The sequence below is a fragment of the Amphiura filiformis genome, chromosome 15 (genome assembly GCF_039555335.1).
Source record: "Amphiura filiformis chromosome 15, Afil_fr2py, whole genome shotgun sequence".
NCBI classification, from domain to species: domain Eukaryota; kingdom Metazoa; phylum Echinodermata; class Ophiuroidea; order Amphilepidida; family Amphiuridae; genus Amphiura; species Amphiura filiformis.
Window position 1 is genome coordinate 64,876,100 of NC_092642.1, and position 23,303 is coordinate 64,899,402.

At 46.0% G+C, this 23,303-nt stretch overlaps 1 protein-coding gene across 1 annotated transcript in view; it reads left to right on the plus strand.

The window, feature by feature from the left end:
* The first annotated feature begins 443 nt into the window (after positions 1–443).
* Positions 444–23,303, plus strand: part of LOC140171955 (B-cell receptor-associated protein 31-like) — a 28,253-nt gene continuing 5,393 nt past the window's right edge. The window contains 8 exon segments of the mRNA XM_072195301.1: positions 444–591; positions 2,958–3,080; positions 3,971–4,071; positions 19,346–19,490; positions 21,350–21,407; positions 21,410–21,431; positions 21,434–21,486; positions 22,860–22,947. Of these exon segments, the coding sequence (XP_072051402.1) occupies positions 2,989–3,080; positions 3,971–4,071; positions 19,346–19,490; positions 21,350–21,407; positions 21,410–21,431; positions 21,434–21,486; positions 22,860–22,947 (559 nt within the window). The 5' untranslated portion in view covers positions 444–591; positions 2,958–2,988.

Here is a 23,303-nt window from a genome sequence, read left to right on the forward strand (position 1 = left end):
TTAGACTAACTTAGAGCGTTTTATGTAAAAGGCGCCCCATATGCGTGCCAATTGCTTGCCCCCTCTTGGCTGGCCAAAATCGCTTGCCCCCCCCTTTGGCTCGCCAAAAATTCTTTTAGTATAAAAAATATTTAGTGTCATTGAAAAGTGGTGTTTGAAATTCTAGGCATTGAAAAGGGTGTTTGAAATTCTTAGTCAAAAACTTCCACAAAAGGGGTTATTTTTGGTCAATTGTCCTCGATTTTGCATGAAAAAGGGGGGTAAATTTGAGATAATTTGATGAAAATCATTGCAAAGGGGGTCTTTGAAAGATTTGGTAACTCTCATGGTTATATACCAACTTTTGTGTTGAGTTGGGGGGGGGCAAACCCAGGGGGGGTGCAAATTCTATCTTAACTGAGTTTGTCCTTTTCTAGGACTATTCTTGTCGATTAATCAATCAGCGCAAAGGTCAGAGCTTGGTACGGTCAGAGGTCAATACACGTCGGAGTTGTTGTGGACTTTTCTTGTGTTTGTGGGTTGAGTGTGTGGTGTTGCAACAATCATAATTTGTGAAATAACTGACAAAGAAGGACACGTCGACATTTGCAAGTAGGTAAATGGTGTACATTTCTGTGAACAAATATTGTCGTGCTTTTGTGATCACAATAAAGTGATATCATATGGTGTGGCTAAATAGTATAACATTTCTGCCAAGCCCATTGCATTCAATATTCATGCATTGTGATGAGCCAAACAGTCAATGCAAAGCCAAAGGGCAAAAAGCTGAAGTTTCCCATTCACCATTCATAACCTCATAAATATACGCGATGCGTTTAATGCAATCACAGATAATAACTTTAAAATATGCGGACGCAAATGCAGGTCATTGAAAAAGTATTATCAATGACCACATCTCGTGACACAGCTAAAATACGCTTTACAATGATGACCGCGCCGCGTGACGTGCATGCGTGTTAATATGCTTTCGAACAGTTTACGCGGACGCTAGCCGCCGTATTTCGACATCGCATGATTACGCGCTAATGTGATTGGCCACTAGCGGTATTTCCTTCATAGGCTATTCGATTTTTGACAGGGAAAATAAAAAAGAAGAAGGAAATGTGAAGAAAATTGAATTAAAAAAGTGAAAAGTGGCGGTTATGAATATGAGGTTAATGACTTTGCATCAGTTATTTTTCGGGTATTGTGAAATATCTAAACATTGTGCTTTGGACCTCGGGATATTCCTCGGTTCCAAAGCACAATGTTTAGATATTTCACAATACCCTCAAAACAACTGATGCCCATCAGTCATTAACCTCTAAGGAAATCATGCCATGTTCACCACCCATGTCTTGTCTTGTCTTGTCTTGTCTGGTACGACTACTGCACAAAACGCCTGTGTTGACCATCATACAGATATAAATGATAATTATGATCATTGCGAATGATCCATGGATCAAGCTGCCGTTGGCGACGCGTTGTTGTGATGTTTTTACTCTCGACCTCGGCTAGCTCTTAAGTTTATTCTGTAGTTGTTTTAAGTTACTCTGTCAACTTACCATACATGCCACATGTACGTTTACTCAAGAATTTTAAAGTTATTTTTTAATTTCTTACGTGGTCGAGGTACGCGCTGGTGATTGACGATTGCATACAATGTAGAAGTGACTAGCAAGGTCTTATTTATTCACGCCGACGACCAATGGGTAAACTGTCTAGTTATCAAGACTATTGATCAGCCAATCGGCGTGATCGTTTATCGCCTGCATATTTATGCTTGTGTACGCGAATATACGCATTCGATGCTAGAGTATGTTTATTGCTCAGTCAGCATTGACATTTTTGCAATGGATGTTATTTATTCTGTTATGTTGAAATTTGGATGAAAGTTATTTTGATGAGTCAATCTTTTGAGTAAAGATTGCCAATTTTGAACAGTCCAAAATTTTGTTGTAGTGCAATTTTAGCAAGATTTTTGATGCGAGCGCCCGTCGTGACCGGCTGTGTTTACTTCTGAACTTCCATTGCTTTACACCGTACGCAGTGCCATGCTTCAGCGAATCCGACTAGATTTCGAATGCATCCAAAATGTTGCTAAAATTGCACTTTTTAAACAAAATTTTGGACTGTTCAAAATAGGCAATCTTTACTCAAAAGATACAGTTGACTCATCAAAATAACTTTCATCCATATTTCAACATTAACAGAACAAATAACATCCTTTGCAAATAATGTCAACACTGCCCGCCCGAAAAAACGATAGCAACGTTCTCTAGCATTGAAAGCGTATACTATTGTGTACAAATTCGAAGCTAGAGTTCTCGAGTAAATTATCAGCTGTCCAGACTGGATTGTATACAGGTAGTGACTTGCTCTGCTTGTTGTTCTCTGGTTGAACACAGGGTGTGAAGCTATCATTCTACAATTTAGCTTCCAGAGAAGAATGGACCTCTCTTACTCTCTTGCTCTGATCGATGTGTGCGCCTTGTTAATGAGTGACATATAGGTGAGGCTTTGTTTTCTTCATGAGCGCCACTTTGTGCCGAACAAAGCTTTAATGCACAAAAGGCCAATCAGATTAACAGTCTGTTGAATATGATTGTGGGATGATTCAGTTAGCCAGTCGGAAACACACTTCCATGTTTGTGTTATGTACACACACTACTTTGGGGACTGTCTTTTGAAATTTGCAGGAGGGCATTAAATAGCTCTTCTGGAGCCTTCAAGGAGAGTTGTTTAGAGCAGTAATAGAATGTAAGAATGGTCAACTATTAAAGGAGAGCTAACCTAAAAGTCACTCTCCTAGATCAGATTTAAGGAGAGCAGTAGAGAGCGATTGCTCTCGCTCTCCTCAAAAGGCAGTCCTTGCAGTTGCACGCTCCAGACAAGGGAGGTCTGTTCTTCACTTCAAGCTAACTACAAATTGCAATCATAGGAAGCCCTCACATTTCTTTTCTTTTTGATTTTCCTACAGATATTTGAAAGCACACATTAAGAGCAATCATGTCACTTCAGTGGACGTCTGTAGCCGGTTTCCTCTACTTTGAGGTTGGCGCGTTATCCCTGATGATGATACCCTTCATCAAACCACGCACGTAAGTCAACCCTAACCCTAATCCTAAACAGGTTCCTACTTTGAGATTGGTGCATTATCCCTGATGATGATTAACCCCATGAGAACCACCTGCCTATTGGTCAAAAAGAAGTTTTCATTATCAATTGGACCAATCAGCAACATTGTTAAAATAATTTCATTACACAAAACAATTGGGGTGAATTATTTGCAAAGCTCCATTCTGATTGGTGATTAAAGTGAAGATATCACATAATTGACCAATCAGAGGCAATGTTAGATCGGCAGGTAGTGCTAAGGGAGTTAAGCTGTTGCGATGTTCAAAAAACATTGACATTGAAATAAAAATATTAACTACATTGAATATTTGGGACCCGCTCTAACATAATGAGCACAAAGTCAACAAAGCTATTTTTTGAGATTTTTGTCATCTATGACAACATATTTCAATTTTTTACTTCCAAGCTTTAAAATCATACCAATCATGGACCAGTCACTTGTATAAATGACATACTATGATTTCACTGATTTTGTTGTAATTCTGTCTACTTTTAATATTAATCATGGGGTTATATAAAGTATTAGAAAAGTACTACTGAATTCCCTTTTCATGTCAAAAACATTGACAATTTGATGATTTTAATGTTGTCAATGTTTTTAACAGATTGAAAACATTGACAATTTAATGTTGAAAAACATTGATGTTTTTGAATACATTAAAACATTGCAACACTTTATGATGATCCCTTCATAAAGAATAACAAAATTAAAATTTGATGGAAATCGTACATTACTACATTATGGCTTTAATTTCTAACATTTTCTTTCATTAGCTGTGTGAATTTTGCTGCAATTGTCAGTGACAATTTCATGCATCTTGATTTGTGTTTCTCTATTTTCTGATCCTTGAAGATGGCAGAAGTTGTTTCACTCCAAGCTAGTCCAAGCTATTAATGCATATGCACACATCTATTTCAATGTCTTCATGGCAATCTTGGCACTCCTGTTCTTTGGTAAGTAAAATCACAAAATTAAATGACTTGCAATTTTGACGGAGTTTCATTAATATTGATTTTTGCTGCTAAATTTTTTGTCCTTAAAAAATCTGTGTATCGTCGTTAGGCAGGAAAAACCTCCCCCAGATGTACTTGTGGCCCTTGAACATATTTAAAACAAAACTGCAAAGAAGCCTCATAGGAGGTTTTGCTTTAAACATGTTCAGGGGCCAAAGACAAATACAATGTTTATCCTGCCTAACAACAATATATTACTTTAAAGTGATTGTTGCCTTTCCTCTGTTTTTGTATCAGCTCAGTTGGTAAGGCGCCACCCACTCATCTCTAGTGCATGACAGTACGGTTGTTGCAGGGATGTAAATCTGCAGGAAATTTCCTGATTTCAGGAAATTTTGCTTGGATCTTCCCTGCACAAAGTATAGGGAAATACACATTTTCAGGAAATGTTAAAGCAGTTTCAGGATACTTATACATAGAACTACCCACCTTCAATGTTGATACAAATACAAATTGCATTAATCTACCGATTATGCGAAACACAAAAACCCTCTCACACAGAGATTTTTCTGACCTGTCCCTAAGACCGACCTATCGGCGCCCTTTGAGTTGAGCGCATGCGTCTGCGATCCCTGTTCAAAATTTTTGTCACCGCCCAAGAAAGACGTGTTGCTTATGAGCTCAGACGGTCGTGCTTGTTGGTGAACGATTTTGTGTACTAAAAACAGCCGTGTATTGCAATCGGAAGGATAGCAGTTATAGCGGAGAGTGTTAAGTATCATGGGGAACTTTTAAACTCATTAAACTATCGGGATGTGTCCTTTAGTCGAATTTTTCGATTCCCGCGATCGCCCAAAACATGGCGGTCGCTAATCTAAGGATACGCCCTTTGTTACCGTGTGATTGCCTAGCTTTTCGGAAGGCATTGCTAGAGCGTCCGCTGTATAGTTTAATCACACAATTTATTCTATATATGATATCCGTAACTTGTTATACTCATATAGCGTTTTCCCTGTTGTTCTTGGCAGTTGTTAGAATTAGACTAGTGACAACATACCAGAGACGTACAGTAGGTGAAAGTTGTGTGATGGTGGATTGCTACTATCAGTGAAGCTATATCGACGACGAGTGACGAGTTTTTATAGTCATATTTTATAGAGATATATTCTATATAATCTCTATTTTGTGCCGTTCTCTGTGTAGATTGAATAAAATTTAATCGAAATCTAATTACCATAATAAAGATTATACCATCTTACTAGTACTTTGAAGTGACCTGTATCCTCTATATATTATATAACTGGTCTTGTTTATATATAGTGTTTGATTTCCCGGGAGGACACCATATTATGTCTTCCGTCGATGTGCTAAGTGCCCATCACGGTTCCTGGCTGGGACCCTCATTTACTTTGTTATGTTCATCGTGAGTGTTCAAGCGTTCCGCCAGATGTACCATATGTATAGGGATTTCAGAGGAGCAGTTTGACGCTTTGGAGCGAGGTCAGCAGTTGGGAATTAGACCATCCAAGCAGAGACCTTCAAAAGGTGGTAAGTCGGGTAAGTTAGTTGAGAAAGCGAAAGCGTGATAGCAAAGGAGGCCCGCTACCGCTTAAGTTAGGCGGCAAGGGGGCTACCGATGCTAGGGCTCCTGCCCTTTTCTCTGGTTCAGGTTCCCCCGGGAATCCTGAATTGGGGTCTAAAGGCTCAGACACGAGTAGGGGTGCGACTGTAGTGCCACAGAAAATGTCAGAGTTGGGACCAGCAGTTAGTACAGGTGCGCAAGTGCCGGGGAACACAGCTGGTCTCGATACAATGAACCCAGTTATTAGTACAGGGTGGAACCCCAGGAAAGTGCAGGGTTCATCGAACATACTCATTAGTACAGGGGTCCCCCCCGGAAAGTAGTTGGTTCCAAAGATCTACCCCTTAGTCCAGGGGTGAATAACCCCCGGAAAATAGGAGGATCTGATACTGGTTCTCTCGCTAGTAAACAGTATGTTCTGTTGAACACGGGGGCCAGGATCTAGTGTTGCCACAGTAAGGGAGCGATCCCGAAAGTGACAAGGGACCCACTAGGCTTAGTTCGGAGTACAGGGGGAAACCTCTCGAAAGAAACGGAGCCAGTGGTAGACCCAATTTCTAGTAACGGGGGTCCCCGTGAACGAGACTAGATCAGTAATGAAAGGATCGGTAGATGCGGAAGGTGCTACTCGAGCCTATCATTGGCACCCCGTTACATGCAACCCGGGATATCCAGGGTAGCGTGGACATGGGCGGAGCCCCCCCTGATAAGTTATTATCATCAGGTATTGATCCGACTGCTCAAGTTACTCATGAGCGGTCTCAAGAGGATGTTCATCCTTTTGATAGTCGATCACCTAGGGTCATGCTTGATGGGTCGAATTATTCAATGATGAATAACTCCCCAAGTACACTACATCAAGTGTTCAATCAAGCAGCGCTGACCTCGGATTCTCCCAATACGGTCGATAATCCTCGAGGTTATACTAGTGTTTATCAATCAACTAGTCAGCAGGGACCCAGCGGTCATTCAACTTTCCCGCAAGGTCGAGAGTTGCCAACATGCTAACTTCGCCTAATCCCAACTTGTATACTACTGTACCACAGACCGGACAGTGGCAACAAGCATGGGGGTGCCAGGAGTTGGTATACCCGTTAATCAAGGGAATTTCCCCAATGCTGGGCCGTGGATGAATCCGGCAGCAATGTGGGGATGTGTTCCTCCTTGGTTTAACCCGCAGAGGTTCGGACTTGGACAGACTCAAGTTCAGAATACTCGGGTGCTTCGGTAGGGAACGAGAGCACCTAGGTCGGTACCAGTGCGACAGCAGCCGAGTAGGCGGTCGACACCGTAACGGTAACTAGCGAGCCTACGTTCCCAGTGACACCTAATGCATCGCAAGGTGCAGGCTTGTCCTTCCCTTCAGTTGGCGTTATGTCGGGTCTCCTATCAGGTTACACTGAGGGATCGACCATGACAAACACTTCTGAAACACAGGAGTATGAATCACAGATCGGTGTTGGGTCGGATTCAGATACCAGTGAGGGTGAGGAAGACTCTGGCGAGGAGGGAATGTCACATGAGATGACGTCATTTCCTCCGGCCCATACTGAGGGCGCAAGTGAGTCAACGTCTAGTGGGGTAGATTCTATACCACCCGGTTTTCCGAAGAAGACCCCGGACACGTTACGTCGTCTAGCTCGTAACTTAGACTTGACGTATGGTCCTGAGGTAACCGAGGAGACACCAAGCGTCCTTCTAGGAGGCTTGGGGGTAGGTAGTGGACTACACACATTATCTGGTGTCACTCTTCCTGCCGAAATACTTGGCTATTGGCAGGCTCTTGATAAGAAAGGAGATCATCGTGGATCCTTGTCTTATAGAGGGCGGCCTCACGGGAAAACGTTCCGTGTGTCTGAGAAGGACTATAACGGAATGTTCCGGTGCCCAGGTATAGAAGGGGACGTTGCTAAGTTCTTACCTCACCAAGTGAATAAGAACCACCCACAATCGTTCTCCCCATATTGGGAGGAACAATTAAAGTCGGTGGATAATTCTCTCAGAGTATCTACCAGACTTTCAGCCTTTTCTTCTTTGTTGACCTCGAGTGTAGGTCATCAAGTGAAGGAGCTGTGTGGGGAGGATTCCGATCTTTATCGGGATTGTGAGCTAGCGGCAAAGCTTTCCTCTACTATCATGGAGGAATCTATGCTACTGACTCGCAGAGCAGTCCTACTTAAGCGGGAGAACGCTTGTGCCTCGTTGAATCTCGTTTTCAACAAAGACTTGTCAGAAAAGATGAAAGAGACTCCGGTGGCACAAGCCTCACTCTTTGGTGATGGGTTTTGTTCAGTGGTTGATACACTGCAACTAAACTCACCCAAGAGAGAGCTCTGCAGGAAAAGACTTAAATCTTTAACCCAGAAAGGCAAGTCTAGGAAGAGGAGGTCAAGAGGTCATCCCAAAGTCAAGGGGACCAGACAAGCCTCTTCCAATGTGACGCCACAAGCTCAAGCACCTGCCTGCGCCGCCTCTTCCGCCCCTCGGGGTAAGAAGAGAGCAGGCACAGGAGCGGGCGGCAATCCTCCAAGAGCAAAGTGCTTTCGCGGGGAAAGTCGTCTCGCACCTGAGGGCACGGGCGGCCAGCGTGTTCACCTTTACTGGTGAACCCTCCACCAGGGGTTTCCCCACAGGTGGGCGGTCGCTTACAGACATACGCCTGGCATGGGAAACCATCAGCCCGGGCTCATGGGTGCTTGGGGTAGTGAGCAGGGGTTATCAGTTAGAGTTTACCACAACCCCTCCGTCGCAGAACCTGCAGAGGGAGCCAAGATTACCAGCTTCTCTAGTTCAGAGGCAGGTACTGCTCTCCAAGTTTCAAATCTACTTCAGAAAATGCCATAGTCCCAGTCTTCCCCCCCTTTCAAGGGGGTTTTGGTCGAGCTTCTTTCTGGCTCCCAAAAGACTGGAGACTGGCGTCCCATCCTGAATCTCAAACCATTGAACAAATATATCAAACCACGAAGATTCAGGATGGAGACTCTGGCAACTGTTCTGACATGTCCAATCAAAGATTGTTGGGCAACGTCAATAGATTTGAAAGATGCGTACCTTCATGTACCCATCCACCCGAACGACCAGAAATGGCTCAAGTTCAGGGTGAAAGACCAGACATACATGTTTCGATGTCTTCCATTCGGTCTTTCCACAGCCCCACGGGTCTTTACTCGTATAGTAAAGACAGTGGCGGCTTATCTCAGACGAAAGGGCGTCAATTCAGGCGTTTACCTCGACGACTGGCTGATATACAGTCGGTCATGGTAGAGGCTCTGCACCATATAAAAATGGTTCAAGAGACCGTGACGAGTTTGGGTTTTGTGATAAATGTGAAGAAATCAAACTTCGTCGCGACACAGATCCCCCAGTTGCTGGGGGCCCGGCTGCACTTATCGGAGGGCCTGGCCAGGCCCTCTCCGGAGAGAATTATGAACATAATACAATGCGTCAAGATTCTCAGTGCAGAAAGTCACGCTCCAGCCACTGCTTGGCTAAGAGTGTTAGGACTCATGGCCAGTCTAGTAGACCTGGTGCCGAATTGTCGTATGCATATGAGACCAATTCAGCTGCACCTACTGGCGTTTTACAGACCCAGTTGCCACTCAGTTTACAGGATGGTTCCAATGTCGGAACTGATCCGCGACAAACTCAAGTGGTGGTCCACGACGGCCAACCTGAACATAGGGGTCAGATTTCCTGCCCCCCTCCCTCAGCTTACCATCACGACGGATGCGTCGAAGATGGGCTGGGGGGGGTCATATTCAGGATCAGACGGCTTCGGGCCTGTGGTCCCCAACGGAAGCCAAGTCTCACATCAACTTGTTAGAACTCTGGGCGGTAGAAAGAACGATCCAGGCGTTCAAGATCAGTTGATGGGTTGCAAGTTCATAGTGCTGTCGGACAATTCGACTGTGGTAGCATACATCAACAAATTATTATGTACTAATTCGCCCCTGTTGTGCATGCACACTCTTCGCTTGTTGAAGAAGTGTCACCATCGAGGAATGTCACTCAAGGCTATCCACATAGCCGGGGGCACAAACATTCTAGCGGACGACCTCTCTCGAGGTCGAGGTGCGGGCCCGACAGAATGGGCACTGTCTCCTCAGGTGGTCCAAACCATCTTCCGAGTAATGTTTTATCCGACAGTGGATCTGTTTGCATCAGCAAGCAACCACCAACTACCAGTATATTGCTCCAGGATGCGAGATCCAAGAGCACTGGCGGTAGACGCACTACACTTGAACTGGAGAGGAATGACGGCCCACGATTTCCTCCAATTTCGCTGCTACAGAGAGTAATACAGAAAATAGCCAGCTTAAGATTGCAACATAATACTCATAGCACCCTTTTGGCCAAGGCATCTATGGTTGCGGCCCATGGTGAACCTTCTCATAGGTACACCTCGGTTTCTTCCACAGTTACCAGACCTCCTGAGACAGCAGGATCTGGAGACAGTGGTGCCGACCATTCAGCTGGGTCATCTGAGGTTAACTGCATGGCCGTTATCAGGCAACGCTGCGAGGAGAGCGGCTTTTCACAAAAGCTGCTAACCTCATCGCCCACGAGTAGAAAAGACTCAACACTCGGAATCTATTCTGGACGTCTGGGTCGATACTACAAGTGGTGCGAAAAGACAAATTGCTCTCCTGCCAGAGCAACTCAGTCTCAGATAGCCGACTTCCTCACGGAAGTGTTCGACTCTGGCTTACAGGTAGCCACAGTTAGCAACTATAAATCGGCTATCGCAGCGATCCATAGGGGATTTGAGGACGGATCAACTCTATATAAGAATGACTACATCCGTCTTCTCCGCAATGGCATGTACAATTCTCGTCCCCTAAGCGTAGAATCGTTCCTGCATGGAATCTAAGCAAAGTTTTGGAGCTTCTCAAAGGAGCACCATATGAACCGATGAAATCTGCCACGTTACGAGAGATCACTCTCAAAGCGGTCTTTTTGGTAGCGCTAGCAACCGGCCGTCGTGAGGTCGGAATTGCAAGCTTTATCATTCAAAACTCTTGTTTTTTCACGCAATGGCGTCTCTATGACCTTTAAAGTAGGTTTCATAGCTAAAATGAACGCCAGAGCGTTTCAACACGGGTCCATCTTGCTTCCGAGGATTGGCACTAAGTCATAGACTATGGTGCCCTGTGCGGGCTATCGAACACTATATTTATAGGACCAGTAATATGAGGGGATCGACTGACCAACTTTTTATAACCCATGCTACACCTAACAAGGCTGCTTTGAAACAGACACTAGCACGATGGTTGGTTTCGCTCATAGTAGATGCTAAAGCGTTCGAAGGAACATGTGCCCCTGCGGCACATTCTACTAGAGCAGTTTCAGGCTCGTGGGCATTTCAGAAAGGGGTCACTCTGAGCGAGATTTGCGAAACTATATCTTGGAGCACCGCCTCACGTTTACTGATACATATCTGCGTAATGTCGGAGAGGAAGACTCCAGGGTCAAGTTCGCTAAAGCAGTCTTGACGAGGACTTCGACTAACAGACAATAAGGGTAAGATAACAATTAGCATTAATGTCTTAATCATTGATTGTCTAACCTTATTTGTTTTCAGGAATGACCAGGTCATAAGTGTATTGAATAACTTTACTTGTAGACATTCTTGAAATCCTATTGTCTTTTTAGTCTATGTTTTGCTTTTTAAGCAATTCTTGTTTTTGCTTTTCAAGCAATTTTCAGGGTTTTTGCTTTTTAAGCAATCTTCTTGGTATCTTGCTTTTTAAGCAAAATGGGATTTTCCTGACCTCGCGTCTAAATAACAGACCGCACCTCTACCACCTATTAGCGGTGCTAGTCAATGTTAATGCAGACTCAGTACACCGGTCGATCTTACCGTTTCCGATGTTGATTAAGATACTTCTTGCATCGATCCCGAGATGCGGAAAAAACCAATAGTCATTTTGTCCCACATAAATGAATAAATAACAAAAATCCCCCGAACCCCCGAGTGGACTCACCCATTCGGTGACGTCACACACGATAATCACCCCTTATCCTCCTTGGTTTCTAGATGAGATAGACGTGTGGATTTTTCTTTACCAACGCTAAGTATCATTACGAACCAAAGGATCGAGATATACAGTTTGTTTGTTACACTGAGGTAAAAACCAACCAGTATAGTCGCTAGGGAGATAGTTTTGACGACATTTTTCGGCTAGAAAAGTGACAAGAGCGATCCAAAAACTTAGCTTGTATGTGTGTTTCCGTTCATATACGGGACACACGTTTTCAAAATGGCCGCCCTTAGGACGCCATTTTATTTTTGTTCTCACGTAAAACAACTATAGCAGACTAGTAAGTTACAATAGATGTTTGTACAGTACTGTGTATACATGTATGGTGAGTGATTATCGCTATGTTTATGGTGTGCTCTATCGTTATATCTTTCAGTGCAGCGTCTGATGACGAGTTACTGCTAAGAGTTCGGTGGGTTTCGAAGGACCAGCCTGACAAATCTTCCCAAAAGGTTTTCAGTTTTTCATCCCTTTGTATATATATTTTTTTATTTTTTCACTACATCAGCGTCAGCCACTGTGCGTGTGGGTCTGTTTATTGGGCTTGAGCTTGTGTTCGGGGGGGTAGTGCTGTACGCTCCCCGATTACTACAATGTCTAGGCCTTGTCAATCATGCCCTTCCCTTGTGGCAGAGTGGGACCCGCATCCACTCTGCTACACCCACAGGGATTGCTCTAAATCAAATAAGTGTGCTTCCCTTTGCATAGGCTTATCGGACATCCACTTGAGGATTTAGAAAGTAGCGCTGCGTTTAGGTCTTCGACACAGACAGAAGACGAAGACTAAGAAACAGAAGCCTACAGGTAAGATTGATATGGTAGGTACTAGCGCGGACGGCAAGGGCCACGCTAAGGTAACCTCTGGGGCTCGGTCCCGGGCAAGCAGGCGGACCCTCCGGGGACTGCTAGCGAGCCCGAAGGCCTAGCAGCCAGCGAAAGCACTGACTTAACGTCTAAGCTAGTAGCAGGCAGCAGGGCGGTACTTGCCCTAACAGGCGAGTACCAGTCTACCAGTGAGATCTCTAGCGAGCTTCTTGCAGGTGGACACCCGTCTATTGCTGGCGAACGAGCGGGTCTAGCACCCGCGGAAGTAGCCGGCGACGGACAGTATGCCAAGGGTACCCCGGGCTTGCCTGGGTTGAATCCTAGCATACAGCGTGCAGCGGACTTGCCTCGGCCGGTCTGTAGCACGCAGCGTGCCAGTGGAACCCGGGCTTGCCTGGGTTGATCCACGCACGCAGCACGCCTTTCGTTCCCCGCAAGGGTCGAATGAAAACGTGCATGGGTTTAGCAGAGACGATACCGGGGCTAACGCTTCAGGTGTAGTCTTAGCAGAACCAACTGGGGTTGTCACACGGCAGCGTTCCATGGTGGGACCGCCGAGTGATTCCCTGGGCCTTGGAATGGCTGCCGGCTGTCCTCCGGGACTGGCTAGCGGCTATACCGGGGTTGGGCTCGCAGTCTCTCACGGGACAGCGACCCAAGTGCAAACAGTGGCAGCTACCGAGACGAGCTACGGCTTGACTTCAGTGGTAGCCACTATGCACGCGCCCATAGCTGCCGTGAGTGGTCCGCCACACACAGCGACCTTGGGCGAGGCTCAAGAGGTTAGGGTAGGTAGTTTGAACAGCCTGGCTGATCAACAACCCACTTATGTCCTCGAGAGCCAGCAGAGCGTGGGTGATCCATTACAGTCAATGGGTCAATTACCCTCTTATGATCGATCACTATCTATTCAGCGGAGCATGGCTCCATTGATTGATACTGCCTATTCAGGTAGCGAGGTGACTGATCGAGGGTATACACGCTCAGCTACCCGTGATACTAGGCAAGCTCCTTTTAGCCAAGGGACAGCCAGTATAGAGGGGTACCCATACACACGGCTTGATCCTCTAGCGGGGAACGCTGTGAGGCATGGGTACAGTGGTACGCAGCCGGGAGCCCTACCGGGCACCTACGCTACAACCACGCAGGTACCGCAGTACTCGTCCTGGCTACCACAGTCTCTGCGGCAACAGGGGGGGGGGAGGCGCTCCTGGTACTGCCGTTCCATGGGGTTTCCCTGGTGGCGGATCCTTTCAGGGTCAGCTACCAACAGGGTATGCCCGTGGTATCCGCCGCAGGGTGGTTTCTTCCACGGTCTACCACCGTGGCAAGTGCCGCCTAGCGTTGGGCAAGCAGTACCACCAGTTGTTACCCAACCCGGGTGGCGAGTGGCTAACCCTGATACAGCTCAGGGTAGGCCGCACACTGCTATGGCTAGGGCGACAGCAGCGAGAGCGTGCGGATCCCGGGGTGCTATAGCTAGCATCTCGGGGTCTAGCGGGAGTACTCCCTCTTCTGCTGGTGTTCAGTTGGCTAGCCACACGGTGGCTACACCTCCCTGTCCACCTTCAGATGCCCGTCGTCAGATCTCTTCCTCATCAGAGAGTGAGTCAGAGTCTGAAGGCGAGGGAAAGGAGTCGGAAGATGAAACCAGTAGCGACTCACAGTCTGATGAGACTGTGCAGCTAGCTTCAGGTATCCTTCCCCCGCTGCCCCGTGAGGAACTCGCTAGCAATGGTCTGCCTGCGGACACCGCTGAGGTGATGAGCCGTGTGGCCCAAGGTTTGGGCCTGGCTTTCTCTCAGGAGGAGTCCGTTCAGGAGGACCAGGGCATCTTTCAGTAGGATGCCCAGCTAGCGCGTCCACACAAGGGTCGCCTGCACTTGCATTCCCGGCGGACCTCAAGGGTAGGTTTCAGAGGGCTGTCAGGCTCGCTGGAGCTTGACGCCGCGTGCTTGCACGCTTCCACTGCGTGTTTCGCAGGAGGACTACTGAAACCTACCTCAGGGTCCCTGACATGGATCCAGACGTTGCCAGCGCCTGCCGCTAGCGCCAAGGCGCACGGGTCGTTCTCCCCCAGTGGGAGGAGGAGCTAAAGCTCATCGATAAGCGAGCACGCCGCTTATCAGAGTCTCTAAGCGTCGCTACCACGCTTGCCGAGCACCTCGGTAGGAAGGTAGCGAACGACCACGGGCAACGTCGGAACTCTTCCGCGAGGTTAATCTGTTAGCGGTGCTAACAGCTAACCTCAACGAGAGTTCTATGGGCCTAGCCCATAGGATGTCATCTCGCCGCCGGAGAATGCCTGTCTGTCCCTCCAGTCAACTTACGGCTCCGACTTTGCTGATGCAATGAAGAAGTCAGACTCGGTGGGACAGGGGCTACTCTTTGGACAGGCCTTTGCGCCACGGTTGAGGACCGGGCAAAGAAGGCCACCAATGAGAGCACTCTGAAGAAGTCGGAGGCTGCCCTGACCAAGGGAAGGGCAGTAAGGTAAGAAGAAGCACAAGAAGAAGAAGTCTTCTAAGCGTTCTTCAGCGCCAGCTCCGGCTTCAGCAGGACGCGCACCACAGACTACACCCGAGCCCGAGGCTACTCCAGCACCTCCCAAGAAAACTGGGAAGCGCAAGAGTAGTGCTGGACCAGTATGGCAAGCCCCTAAGAAGAGCCGTTCTTCTAAGGGTGGCAAACCAGATCGGTCCTGAGGGCACGGGCGGTCGACAGTCCATGCCGGCAGGTTTGGACTTCCACAGGATTCCCCTGTGGGCGGTCGCTGTGCACGCCCAGAGATGGCATGCCATCTCACCGGGCGCCTGGGTATTGTCAGTGGTCAGTGGGGTTACAGGCTGGAATTTACCAGCCACCCTCGTGGCGCCTGCACGATTCAGAGGTCCACGGTAGTGCCGCCAGACGGCCCCCAGCGCCGGGCACTACTGTCAGAGGTCACTCAGCTTCTCACGAAGCAAGCGATTGTCCCGGTCTACCCCCCTTTCACCAAGGGGTTTTGGAGCACGCTTTTTTCTGGCTCCAAAGAAGACCGGCGACTGAGCCCATTCTGAACCTCAAGCCGTTGAACGAGTTCATCAGGCCCAAGAGGTTCAGAATGGAGACTCGCCGGTGCTAGCCTGCCCCATCAAGGGTATGTGGGCGGCATCGCTAGATCTCTCGGACGACATATCTGCATGTTCCGATCGCACCTCAAGATCAGAGGTTTCTACGCTTCAAGGTACAGGGTCAAACTCACCAGTTTCGATGCCTGCTATTCGGCTTGTCCATCTCCCTCAGAGTGTTTACACTCCTGGTCAGGGCGGTGGCAGCGCACCTGAAGCGCAGGGGAGTCAACATGTGTTGCTACCTGGACGATTGGTTCATTTACGGACGCACCCGCTGGAGACACAGTGTCTCGTGGAGTTAGTAGTCCGTGACGGTGCGGGACCTGGGATTTCTGATCAACGTCAAGAAATCCAATTTGGTCCCGACGCAGACACCACTATTCTTAGGGGCCCAGATCAACCTCAAGGAGGGGATCGCGGTGCCCTCACCCGAGAGGGTGACGAACATGGCGAGGTGTGCCCGACTCTTGGCGAGTCAGAGGGGCACCCGCTGTGGCATGGATGAAGGTTTTGGGCCTTATGGCCAGTATGGTAGACCTCGCACCGTGCCGCTTTCACATGAGGCCTATACAACTACACCTTCTAGCCTTTTACAAGCCCAGTCGTCACCCAATATCCCTCGCGGTTCGATGTCGGAGATCGCGCGAGAGGAACTCTGGTGGTGGACCCATCAGCCCAATTTGACTCAAGGTGTCAGGTTTCCTGCACCAGCAAAAGCGCCACGTAGTGACGACCGGACGCGTCAAAGCTGGGCTGGGGGGCCACATCCACGGGACTCAGTCTCGGCCTATGGTCGGCCACGGAGACGGAGTTCCATATCAACCTTCTCGAACTTTGGGCAGTGGAGAGAACTCTCCAGCATTTCGAGAAGGTGATCGTGGGATCTCATATCGTTGTCCAAACAGACAACACAACCGTGGTGGCCTACCTCAACAGACAAGGGGCACCAGGTCACCACGGTTATGCCTGCACGCACCACGCCTGATAGGGTGGTGCAAGGCCAGGCAGATTACGTTGAGAGCGATGCACATAGCGGAGTCACCAACATCCTCGCGGACGATCTGTCACGAGGAAAGGTGTCGGGACCTACAGAATGGTCCCTTGCTCCGCAGGTCGCCCAGACGATCTTCGAGGTGATGTACCACCCCTCGATAGATTTGTTCGCATCTCATCGAAATCATCAGCTGCCGGTGTATTGCTCAAGGGTCGCAGACCCACAGGCATTCGCCGTGGACGCTCTGTCCGTGAGACTGGGGAGGAATGACTGCTTACGCTTTCCCCGATCTCACTGCTCGCAAGGGTGGTGACCAAGATCGGGAGGGAGGATTGCAACGTCATTCTGATAGCACCGTTCTGGCGAAACACCTGTGGTTTCGACCGATGGTGGATCTACTAGCGGCTCAGCCGCGAGTACTCCCCGAGTTGCCAAATCTACTCCGGATGCCCGGAGGAGAGGTACCAAGTCTACCACTAGAGCACCTGCAGTTAGCTGCATGGCCCTTATCAGGGAACGTGCGGCGGAGGGAGGCTTTTCATCAGAAGCTGCTTCTCTAATCGCCGGGGTAGACGAGAGTCTACCCTCCGCACGTATAGTCAGCGTTTGGCTCCCTACTACGCATGGTGCGATGAGAGAAATACATCTCCCACTAGAGCCCCTGTGCCTCTAGTGGCAGATTTTCTGACAGAAAAGTTCAGGTCAGGACTTCAGCAGGCAACGATAGCCAACTATAAGTCAGCCATTCTCTCGATTCATCGGGATTTGAAGACGGGTCGACTATCAATTCAGATGGGTCCCTAAGTCTTCTTCTCGACGGTATGTTCAACGAAGCGCCCGCTTGAAAGGAAGGTGGTCCCTCCATGGGACCTCAACACAGTCTTGGAGTATATTAAGGGTCCCCTTTTGAGCCCCTGTCAAAAGCGACCCTTAAATACGCCACTCTTAAGGCGGCCTTTCTTCTGGCGTTGGCTTCGGGACGGCGCTGCTCAGAGTTGCACGCAGTCTCGAAGTCAGCCTCCGTATTTACTAACAACGGAGCGACGCTGTTTCTTCGCCCGGATTTCCTTGCAAAAAATGAGCGAAGTACATTCCGACACTCGCCCTCTTCCTACCCAGTATTGGGCAGGGTTCGTCAATAGTCGAAGACAGGTTGTGGTGCCCGGTGAGGGCGCTACAGCACTACCTTGGCCGAACACAAACCTTAAGAGGGGCTCATGACCGCTTATTTATCACTCACGCAGAACCGCACGGTCCAGCCGCTAAACAGACTCTGGCACGGTGGCTGGTCCAGGTGTTAGTGGACTCGGGCGGCAAAAGACGCCGCCCCAAGGCCCACTCAACCAGATCTATCTCATCTTCGTGGGCCTACCATAGGGGGTCCCCATAGAAGAGATTTGTCAGGCTGTGTCTTGGAAGAACCCGTCGTCCTTTTCCACGGTTTACTACAAAAACGTAAACCAACGACCAGGCGATAAGTTCTCCAGGGCTATTCTGCGGAGATAATATGGTGGTTGGGTATCAGGTGTTTTGCGGACAATCAGAATTCCAACATGGTAAGAACCAGTGTTTCTATTCTTAACCACTGAACTTTCAGTTCAGGGTTTTTGTCTGTTCACGTAGTCTTTCTGTTTCCGGCCGTGAGGGGGGGAAATAGTTTGACCTCGCGATTACCATGCTACCCACTCTCCCGATCCTTATCAGATGCTGGCCAATCTTGTACCTCCATCCGTCGGTTACTTGCTAGATCGATCTTTCAGATGTTGATGCAAGAAGTATCTTAATCAACATCGGAAGCGGTAAGATCGACCGGTGTACTGAGTCTAGTCCCAAACAAAAATGTTTGGTAGACTCATAACGGTGCGATCTTACCTTTCCGATGTTGATTATCCCGACCCCGCCGCCCCTACAAGTTTGGCGAGTAGGGGCTGCCCAAGTCGGATAAGGGTGATTATCGTGTGTGACGTCACCGAATGGGTGAGTCCACTCGGGGATCGGGTTTTTTGTTATTTATTCATTTATGTGGGACAAAATGACTATTGGTTTTTCCGCATCTCGGGATCGATGCAAGAAGTATCTTAATCAACATCGGAAAGGTAAGATCGCACCGGTTATGAGTCTACCAAACATTTTTGTTTGGGACTAATTTGTATTTGTATCAACATTGAAGGTGGGTAGTTCTATGTATAAGTATGAGTAAAACAAGAGTGTTTTTTCATACTAATAATAGAAGTCTACCCACCTGAATATGTTGATCCCGCCTCCCTTAACCCCTTGCGGTATGTTATTTCTCTGGGCGGTGGGAGTGAACAGGGATCGTTACGCATGCGCTCAACTCAAAGGCGCCGATAGGTCGGTCTTAGGGACAGGTCAGAAAAATCTCTGTGTGAGAGGGTTTTGTGTTTAGCATAATCGGTAGATTAATGCAATTTGTATTTGTATCAACATATTCAGGTGGGTAGACTTCTATTATTAGTATGAAAAAACACTCTTGTTTTACTCAAATTATGGCAGTGCGTGTTTTCATCCCTGCTGCTGTGTCAATTTCTGTTCTTGTGGAAAAATTGAGCTAGCTTGAAATTCCCTTGAGTACATAACTTACTGTTGTTGTCCCGGTCTACCAGTACAAAACTTTGGGTGCTCATCCTGGCTGTGATGGTTATTATATGTAGGCTGATTAGGGTACTCCACCCTTTTTTCCTGTTCTCTCTACCTGTAGATGCTGTAAGAGAGGTCCGCAAGTATTCGGCCGCGCTGGATGAAATAGACCATTCAATTCCTAACGCAGAAGCTATGATTCACATGAAGCTATTTAGGGCGCAACGTAATCTCTATATTGCTGGATTTGCAGTTTTTCTATGGTTGTGAGTATCGTTATATTAGATTTAAACTGGTATGATAATTTTTCAATGTTTTGATTGGTGAATGTGTTTGTTCCATTTTCAGCCCTTTAAGGTGGTACTACACCCCTTGATAAATTTGTGACTATTTTTGCATTTTTCTCAAAAAATAATAACACACTGGTAACACAAGTTATATATATTATAGGGGCAAGGAATCCAGTTACTTCACTGGAATTTCAGTGACTCAAGACAAGCGGTACGTTATCATGGGGTGTAGTACCACCTTCAAGTTGGAAATCTACAGACATAGGCTGCAAATATGAGAGTCTGTAAATTTTTGTTCAGCTTTTCAGCCCTTTAGAGTTGTAAATCTACAGATACATGTAGGAGGCTGCAAAAATGATAGTCTGTCAGTGTCATTTTGTGTTCAGTTGTGCTTTATTTATTAAAATATTCCTCATAGGCTTATATATTTCCTGGGTCCATTTCACTAAACTTTAAACTCTTCGTAACTCAAGTGACCGTTCGTAAAGTTACGAATACCCAATACTAGACGTAACTATACAAAGGGTCCCGGTAGTAAATCCCTATTACTTACGAAAGTTTAGTGAAAGGGACTCGTCATAAGTTACGAATAATTTCGAGACTTACAAAGCTTCATAAAGTTTAGTGAAATGGACCCCGGAATTGGTTGATTTTGAAGTTCAAAGTTTATTCAGTACCTCCATCCAGATTTGAGAAGTGGTACTATGCAGGGGTCGCATTTAAGGAGTTTGCGCGTCCAGGGACTCCTTATTTTTGGATTTTGGACTCCTTAGTTAAATCACAAGTTGAAAGTGACCAAAGGGTCCGATAAAAACTGTATGGACTCCTTAGTTTTACGATGCATGGAGGCGTAAATCAGTATAAGAATCGTCGATAAAAAGTCAAAAAATAAAAACATCAGTAAATCTTCCAAATCACCATAGGCCAACAACACTAATAATTTCACTGGAATATTTGACAAGTTCCAAAGTTTAGAATTTCGGACAGGTCAACTCCTTAAATTCGCATTGGACCCCGTAAATGTTGGTTTTGCGGGTACCAAAGGGTCCAGAAAAATTAAATTGGACCCGTTGATTTTTTGCGCTCGCGCTACCCCTGGTACTATGTGTACAAAGAATTTCTGATGACCAAATTTGCCAGACTAAAACAGATGTAGTAGTCAATCCCCTTTTACAGATTTACAAAACATTTGAATAATGCTTTGTTAAATCACATCAATAGTCATCCTTGTGGAGTTACTAATCTAGTCAGGATTTTCAGGGACTGTCTTTTGGAATTTGCAGGAGAGCATTAAATAGCTCTTCTGGAGCCTTCAAGGAGAGCTGTTTAGAGCATTTACAATAGAATGTAAGGAGAGAATGGTCAACTAAGGAGAGCTAAAAATCACTTCTCCTAATCAGATTTAAGGAGAGTAGTAGAGAGTGATTGCTCTCGCTCTCCTCAAAAGGCAGTCCCTGGATTTTGTAACCTGGTGTGAGTGGTTGAACAAAATATGTTTTGGTAAGGTTCTTCAGCGTTCTGACGATTTGGTGCTATTTATAGGGTAGACACAAGTGGGGTTCTGATTTGCTAATTTAATCACGTCATCATCACATCATCGCCTCATTGGCTGATCAAGCTGTGTAGAAAGCGTGTGACCTAGTTCTTTTACGTGATAACGTGATAATCAGGAAGAGCAGTCGGACACTGCTGAAGGACCTTGCTGAATACAATAGTAACAACGAATTACAAAACCTTTTGGAGAAGGCCCGATTTGTCTTTGTCTGTGAGGTACAAGATATGTGTAAATGAAAAACTTGAAATGAGCTATTGTACATGTATATTGTTGTATTTAGGGTGCTACGAAAAGTGTCTATACTCATCTCTACTGAAGCCACCTTGATAGCATCCAATGCAAGGCGTCTCTCAAACAAGCACAGAGTCGTCAGACATGGCCAAGAAATTGATGGATGACATAGATGAACTTAAAAAGGTATTGAGATACTCTTGGACAAGCTTCAAAATAACCAGGCACCCAGGAGCCATTTACCCAATGGTTATATCATTTTGGCTCCTGGTCCACACCAAAATCATATGAACCAGGCTATACATTTTTTTAAATAGAGCATGGTAGTTAAAGCAGGTTTTGTATTTAATGTGTACAATTGAAATTTAAATGACTCTTAGCTCTTTAAAAATGGCTCCTGGTTCACTAGATAATCACAGGACCAGGAGCTGCTTTTTCCAAATGTGTCACCTTGGTCTGGGGTGGACATTTTATAAATGAATTTAGAAGAGCAGCAACGACATCACTTGTATTACATTCCAGATGTTAAATCTACATCATATGCAAAATTTGAGGAAAAATGAACGAGTCCGTTTCATTTTAGGGCCATTTGTCTATAACTGGTCTTTACATGTAGCCCTATGGAGAGAGTGCCCATTGAGGGCGCTATAACCCCCATTTAGGAACAAAAATGTGATTAAAAAAAAACTGACCTGTGCGAATTTTCTAAAATTGTCAGAGTATGTAGTATGAACATGTAGAAATATACTAGTAGTTGCCCTATCTGCTCTTCTCCGAAAAAATACAAAGTCCTATACCTCAATGATAATGAAACCTAGGTGGTGTGGCTATGGTCCAGATCTGCTTATTTTGAGGCTTGCTCTTGAAACCGATTAATGAGGATCGTTCGTAGAATTTGAAATTAATAGAAATTAATAGAAAGATCCAAAATGGGTTGAAATATTTCAATTCCTATCAAGAATCGGGTGATTGTAGAATTGGACAAAACAACAGGCTGTGTTAAGGAAGTAATCTAGATTAAAAGAAGATCAAGGACGAGGGGAACGTACTGGCTAGGTAATATTTATGATAACTCATAACAGCAACCAGGAAGTTCGATGACATCATCAAAATCAGACATGCAGACAAAAGTGTTTGTTGCCAATTCTACAAAGATTTAGAAACATCAAGAGTTATTAAGATTCTTCTTGAAATTGAAATATTTTTATACAACATTGTAAAATTTTCTTGGAAAAGACTACATGCAGTATAAATGTTCCTTTTGAAATTGTTTAAAAAAAATCAAGTAAAGAGTTGATATGATATGATTTGCGATATAATTTGATGACACTTGCACAAAATGGTGACCAGGTGCAGGCCTGGAAAAATGCAGAATTCGGGAAGCTCATTTCAAGGAAATTTCGGGATTTGGAGGGAAATTTTGGAATTTGGTGCAGACCTGGCCAAGTGGCAGAATTACATTATACAAATGAAAGCATTTTAATCAAAAGCAAGTTGTAAGAATTGTGTTTCTTTGTAAGTTTGTATACTTATGAGTTGTTTGGTTTTTATTTTGTCAGGGTGATGGTAGCAGTGTAGATAAAGTCCCAACCAAGAATGTAGAAGAATTGAAGACAGTCAGCAAGGAGCTGGAAGAAACCAAAGAAGGTAAATTGAGTACAAGTGCTGCTTGCTATATATTTCATTATTTTCATTATTTCATTCTCGGACACAACATGTACAATTTGGAAGCAAAGAGTGCGTCCACAAGCATACCACACACTTATGATGCTGTAAACAACGCACTGCTTGGGATAAACACCCAACCAATGTTGTCACTAGGCAGCCGGTCGCTAAGGTCAGAGCTTCTGTGAAGTTTGCACACGCAATTGACACAACACTCCGCACATTCACTTTTGTCCGAGAATTAAAAATTGCAACAGTAATTTACTTTTTTTGGCCCTAATATATACACCCTGTATCTTATATTAACTTCACTAATATGGTATACTCTTATGCCATAG